Below are 7412 nucleotides of genomic sequence, written 5' to 3' on the forward strand. Positions count from 1 at the left end.
GTACAAAACCTTACGGACAGCAAGGCCAACCAAAAATTTCATATTATAATACAGTGGTAGCTCCTACCTTCAGAATTCCACCTAACACAGTAAATATTGGATCCTGACGGTACATCTCAGGAATTTAATCATGGCTGGACCATGGTTGAAAAATCATTTAAAAAGGATGACTCTCTACATATAATGTGCTGCCTTTAAATGGATGGAAGAATGAAAAAGGTCACATTATCTCATCAACATGAGAAGGCAATAGTATTAACCTGTGACGCAAATGGAGAAGAATTGGTAGTGTCCTGTATAGCCTATGTAAATTTAATTGGATGGTAGATTTCTCTTAGAGATAAGACAGCCACACCCTTCTTTTCATAACGAGCAGGACAATGCCCAATTCGTGTCTGTTGTGAATAGCCTATGTTCCCTCCCAAACTTCTTCCCTGAGTAGAATTCATGTGGGGCCCACCGCAATGTCCAGGTAATATCATCCACATGGTCCATCAAATCTCCATCTCGTGCTTAGGACACGGTCCCAAAAAATGAGGTAGATACAACTTGAGTGCGTTGCATGGTAGGATTGTAGGGATGGAAATTCCTACCATTAAACATCACGGCGGACCTTGGAAAGCTTTCAACGGTTGGTGTTTCTTTCTATACTGTTTCCTGTCGTCTGGCACACTAGAGTCTTGTATTTTTCTCATTTTTGGGGTCATGTCCTAACATGAGCTGGAGAAATTGATGGACGGTGTGGATGTCACACGGACACTTGGTGGTTCCACGCGCTTCCACCCACAGGAACTTTCCGGGGTTTCAGTCAATTCGCGTCCTTGTTGGACCCAGAAACGTGCTCGCCGCATATGCCAAAAGCGGATAAGATCAGATGGAGTTATTTGCTACTCCAGCTGCGTATGACACTTAATACGCAGGAACGTAGAAATAATACACGTGGCATGCATTTACTCAAACTAATCGACTAACTTGTGAAAATACTGCTCATGAGTCACGTTCTAAAAATTAGATATGGTCGAATTATCTTAACATCCGATTCGTAGACACTTATTTTTCAAAATAAGACCATTGTATATTTTTCAGTTTTAACCGTCCAATAAATATTCATGAATCTACTAGTTGGATTACTAGATAATAATATTATTACAATCAAAGTACATCCAGATAATAATAATAATTTGCATGGTAAGCTTGAATTTATCTGATGCCATGGCATGGCTCTTTCTCAGTAAATCCTAATTGCCAAACACTTTCCCAGCGTACAAAGGCCGGTTTGGTTTGATGTATGATGTAATTATATGTATATTAATATAATTTATTTTCTAATCAATATTAAATGCATACATCAAACAGCAACTTTGAAAGCGAAGATGAGCTGCCCAATATCAGATTTCATAATAATTCGAAGCCAAAAAGCTTGGTGGCCCCCACCATGATATATGAATTATATCCACTCCATCTATTCATTAGTACGGATAATTATAGAGCATGAGACTAGAAATGAGGCATATTCAAAAATCAAATGGACCACACTACATAAAATAGTGGAGATTGAATGCTAACCATTTAAATGTTCTTCCCATAATGTGGTCCACTTGAGCTTTGGATCTGTATCATTTTAGGAGGCATGCTCTAGAATGATCTGGCCAAATGAATGGACAGAGTAGATAAAACACATACATCATGGTGGGACCCAAAAAGTTTCATATCCAAAAGTTGCTACGTTGGATGTTATTACGTACCATCCCTTCAATTACAAATTCACGTAAAATGTAATTACTGCTTAAAAAATATATAATATAATTCAATTCTCCTGAAATACACCCAGACAAGCCATGAAAGTTTTTCTCTAAGATTATTTTGAAAAATAAAATCTTTTTTTAAAGCTCCAAGCAAGACGAAAAGTAAAATTTCATGCTGGGATAGCAACGGTTAATAGGCAGGCACTAAGAAATTATACACGCTAATTAAAATTGACATATTTTTAACTGTCTAAATCATGAGCAGCAGTTTTGGTTGATCATAATCCCAAATTTACACCCTTATAATGCCATAACTAATAGATTGACAGAAATTAATGGACGGTTAAAAGGAAAATGAGCCAAAATTCGGAATCCAACAAGCAAATGTATGTCAACCAGAGACAGAGAGGTTTATAATGGTTTAACCAGATTTATTTTTATTTTTTAACATGTATCTACATCGGCTTTACAATTTGGGTGGTTCAAATTTATGTTAGATATGAGCGCCTGAGTATCACCCTCCACGCTCTGCGAGATTATCAAATAACTCACTCTGCTGTAAAATCCACTCCCTCGCTAATTCATGCGAGTCCTCCCCTCCAAAGCTATTAGCCCACACTCAGAGAGAGAGAGAGAGAGAGAGAGAGAGAGCAGAAGAGAGATGGGGAAAGGAGGAGAAGGAGAAACAGAAAACATGGCAGCTTGGCTCGTCGCTCGCGACACTCTCAAAATCCAACCTTTCAAACTCCCCCCTCTCGGTTCTCTCTCTCTCTCTCTCTCTCTCTAGCAACTATAATCGTTCTGATGCATCAGGAACTCACTTAGCATCCTGACGCGCCAATTTCACCTTGGAGTCATGATCCGGAGATCAAGACAGTTCATCTGATGTGGGTGGTCCGAATATCTTTCTAATCGGAAGATGTTATTCATCCGATCATCACCTTTACTTGGGACCATTGCTATGTGAGAGGCCACCAATCAAAGGATTAGGATCTTCTGATGCGAGAGGTTTTTTTTGAGGCATCCCATACAGGATTTAGAGATAATTACCAAAAGAAAATAAAAAATGCATGCTCGACTCTCTTGCTCGTTAGTTGAGCTGCTAGAGACAGTCTAGTCTGTGTGAGTGATAAAAAATCATGCTTGAGAAATTCAAGTTATTCCACAATTCTAACATCCCTCATGCATCCTAGTTGGGTCCATGGGATCAACGGTCTGGATTACTGGAACACAGGCCTGTTGCATCAGAACTCAATTATGCTCGTCTATTCAATCTCTTCAATTTCTTCTCATTTGGCCATTTCCTTTTACTAGTGTGTCTTGATTTTCATCTTGTATGTTAGGCCCCCATGATGTCAGGGTTCGTATGAAAGCAGTCGGTATCTGTGGCAGTGATGTTCACTTCCTCAAGGTATATCCAAGAAAAAAAAATATATTATTGAATTTCTCAATTTGAAACATGGGGCATGTAGTTTTACCAGGATTGAATTCCCTCTGTTGCTGATTGTTTTGGATTCTCTGTTTTAGAGTATGAGTATGGCAGGTTTTGTTGTGAAAGAGCCCATGGTGATCGGCCATGAATGTGCTGGGATTATAGCAGAAGTGGGGAGTGAGGTGAAGTCTCTGGTTGTGGGTGACCGTGTTGCTTTGGAGCCCGGCATCAGCTGCTCGCACTGCAATCACTGCAAGGGTGGCCGCTACAATCTCTGCCGAGATATGAAGTTCTTTGCCACCCCTCCCGTTCATGGCTCCCTTGCGAATGAGGTTCTTGTCATCCTGAATTTTTATGCTGATTAGTTCTTTGGTTGTGGACATGTTGATATGGTGATGGGTGATGTTTCAGTACTCAACCTTTTCATTCATCGATGATTGATTTTTTACATTTATGCACACATCCACTGTACATGTAGCATACAAATACTCAATCAGGACCATCTAAATTGTGGACCCCACAGTTGATGGTGTGTATTCCAAATTTGGCTTTGATCCAACAATCCTAATCATCATGATACATGATATGATGCTTACCTCAAACTCGAACAAATGAGAGGTCAAGAAACGAGAATTTGCCCAAAAAGAACCCATGCCTAGTCGAGTGCGAGACTTGGTGAAAAAATCCGCAATTTGAAGGTTGGACAAAACAAAGGACTGTCTTTTAATTCAAGCAGTCCTAGTGAGTGAAGTTTTGTAAATGACTAGATTTGTTTGGATTTGACCATGGACAATATCTTTCAATTGTCCATTTTATGGCCACTGAATGGATGATTAGGATTTTCTAATCAATGTGAAGTTAGAGTATGGCTCCGTCCACTATAGGACCCACAACTTGAATGGCTTTGTTCGACCTACATCCATGCCACTTTTGTGGTGGACACGTGTGAGTGTGATCTACTAGACTTAGGAGTATCACATATATCCCTTTAGCATTTACAGGTATTGATAGATCCACCGAAAGAAACATATAAATACATTTAAGTTAATCTAAGTGTACATATATAATCTGTGATGATGTTCCTCTTAAGTTAAATACAACATATAAGTACATATAAGTTGTAGAGATAATCATTAGTGGATTTTGTACATATACAGTGGTGTAGATTCTACATATCTGTAGAGATTGTGTACAGCTGTAGAAGTAATCTATTTTATCTGTAGATGCTATATGAACAGTCACATATATGAATAAGAGTCACTTCTTCTCTTCATATCAGTAGATTCCTCTACTGCTGTTTACATGGTATCAGAGTAGATCAATCCAGGCTGTTGATTGTTGAATTCATTGCCCCTGAAACTTGCTTCAAGCACTCTGATGATCAGATCCGTTCCAATCAGATCTGACTCCTCTCTGACTGATTTCTTCTTGTATAAAAATCCATAGGTTAGTCTGCATAGATGAATAAGGCTCACATCTTCTCTGCATATCATTAGATTACTCTGATACTGTTTACATAAGCCAAATACAAAAGTAATCATATCATTGAATATGATTGGCATGTCATGTGTTTTGTAAGGGTAGAACACAATGTTTATCATTTCTTAAACTATTTTAGTTATATGCATTCATTTTTTCTTTTCTCTTCATTTTTTTTTTTTTTTTTTTGGACAGGTAGTGCATCCTGCTGATCTGTGTTTCAAGCTGCCTGATAATATGAGCTTAGAGGAAGGGGCAATGTGTGAGCCACTTAGTGTTGGGGTCCATGCTTGTCGCCGTGCACATTTGGGTCCAGAAACAAATGTGCTGATCATGGGGGCTGGTCCAATTGGCCTTGTTACTATGCTTGCGGCCCGTGCTTTTGGAGCTCCCAAAATTGTTATGGTGGATGTGGATGATTATCGTCTATCTGTTGCTAAGGAACTTGGTGCAGATCAGTCTGTTAAAGTTTCTACAAATATTCAGGTTTTTTACCTATTGCTTTCTTTTCTCCTTTTGTGTCATAAATAGTTTGTAGTTCTGTAGTTGCTATTTTATTTCCAACTATAAGGGCCTATTAAGCCGACCCCAATTATTTGGGATGAGGCATTGATGATGAAGTGCCTATTTGGTTGTACCCCTTCATGAGAATGGAGTTGAATGTGGCCTGGCCCATGCACATTTTCTGGAAGTGGCCATTTATGAAATTCCACAAATTGTAGATGATGGGATGTGCTAAAGACACCCATGTGCAAAATGGATCCGAAAATGAAAATGAAAGTGTGATGAGTCTTACATTGCACAGATGCTCCTCTTTGCATTTGGAGGACATTCCAAATAGGCCTAAGCTTTTCTTAGTAAATTGCTTCTGTATTCCTTTTTTATCATCTGGTTTTGTTATTAAGTTAGTTGGGGTCTCCAAGAAATCATGCATCAATCTGAATATTACTTTGCTTATTTACTTCTAATTAACTACTAGAGTCTGCTTATTGGTTTATTAGGATGAGTTTGCGGTGTTATGGGTCTTATGGCAGCAGTCTTGGGTTTATGATGATGGATCATACTGTCCTTCTTATTTGTAGATTTCCTCATTTTATTAAATTTCATATCGTGATCTAAGGCTGCAATGGGATGCAAAGTTATTGTGAAGATTTGATTTAGGGTGTGTTTAGGTGCACTAAACATCATGAACTTTCATGATATCGTGCACGAAATTTGACTGATTAATCATGAATTATAATGATGATGATGATGATGATGTCTGTAACATGACAGTGAAGAAGTGCCCCCCAAATTGTATTTATATGCCCTCTCAAATCCAACTTGAAGTAAGAAAAATGGCTTTTTGGAGCCCAGACCTTAAGAATGAATCACAAGAAAATTTCAATTTGGTTGTTTTCACTTTAATTTTTATACTAAAAATTGCAAGGTATTTTGATAGTGCATCCAAATGCACCCTACATTAGAAGAAGTGCATCGCCATCCTTGAAAATTCTTAATATTATTATACCCTCGAGGCCTTTTTCACCATTGGCTCCTTTACAGGACATAGATCAGGAAGTGGTTCAAATACAGAAGGCTATGGGGGCAGTAGTTGATGTGACCTTGGATTGTGCTGGCTTGAACAAAACCATGTCAACAGCTCTGAAGGCTACTCATGCAGGCGGCAAGGTTTGCCTTGTGGGGATGGGTCACACTGAGATGACTGTTCCTCTCACTCCAGCTGCTACAAGGTATCTTATCTTCCGTGACTTTGCTTTCTTCCCATGATGGTCTTTGGCATTGTACCAATAGCATACTAGCCGTTTACTACATTGAGGAAATTTAAGATCTTCCCAACAAACTGTACATGCCTGGCCCACCTCTTGGTGATACAAATAATTCACACAGTGAGCTGTGAAACATCCTAAAAATCTCCCCCATCAGACAATCATGGTCATCCAATTGGGCTGCCGCTAAATGTCAGCCATTTGTGGTCACTGTTTATTTTCATTTAGTGACTTGGCTTATCTGATATGGGGCATATAAGGGCATTTCCCAGCCTACGAATGGGGCACACCAGATCAATTGCTAAGACTGAAAGGTGGGACCAACCTCCACCATTTCTGGGTCAAACAAACAAAAGGGAAAACAGAGTTTCCTTCAATCAAACATCTTAAAATAACTCTTATTAAATATGTGGATTTTGTATGCCTGGGTCTGTTTGGTGGCAGAGAAGTGGACATCATTGGCGTTTTCCGCTATAAGAACACTTGGCCAATTTGTCTCGAGTTTATAAGATCTGGGAAGATTGACGTGAAACCTTTAATAACCCACCGGTTTGGGTTCTCTCAAAAGGAGGTTGAAGAGGCCTTTGAAACCAGCGCTCGTGGCGGTAATGCCATCAAGGTGATGTTTAATCTATAGGTGAAAGGACATGTTTATTTTGGACTTCTCGCAGAAACATGATTCCATGATGATCACAAAAGGTAAGGAATCTTAGGACCTGATTTCCATGTATAAATAGCTTCTTCCTGTATATTGTTAATATGCTTTGCTTGAGTTGGATAATGTTTTCTCATCAATGGTGGTTTGTTTGTGGTTGTAAGTTGTGATACCATAAAGATGAAAGTGCTCTGCACATGCCCACATTGCATACTTGTAGGAGATAACGACTGTTCACCATGTGACACTGCCATGAACATGGTTGGCAAAAAATTGGGCAGGTCCACTCATCAGGTGGTGGGCATGTGGATGGTTAGGAAAGATGTTTAACA

General features: G+C 39.1%; 1 protein-coding gene across 1 annotated transcript; it reads left to right on the top strand.

Annotated features, from left to right (window-relative positions):
- The first annotated feature begins 2303 nt into the window (after window positions 1-2303).
- On the top strand, window positions 2304-7174 carry LOC131232912 (sorbitol dehydrogenase-like). The gene is made up of 6 exons (XM_058229438.1): window positions 2304-2503; window positions 3089-3156; window positions 3273-3509; window positions 4852-5142; window positions 6202-6389; window positions 6870-7174. The coding sequence occupies exons 1-6, from the start codon at window positions 2329-2331 to the stop codon at window positions 7060-7062; spliced, it is 1152 nt and encodes a 383-aa protein (XP_058085421.1). The 5' UTR covers window positions 2304-2328; the 3' UTR covers window positions 7063-7174.
- The last annotated feature ends 238 nt before the right edge of the window (window positions 7175-7412 follow it).

This window comes from Magnolia sinica, chromosome 18, assembly GCF_029962835.1.
Source record: "Magnolia sinica isolate HGM2019 chromosome 18, MsV1, whole genome shotgun sequence".
Classification (NCBI taxonomy): domain Eukaryota; kingdom Viridiplantae; phylum Streptophyta; class Magnoliopsida; order Magnoliales; family Magnoliaceae; genus Magnolia; species Magnolia sinica.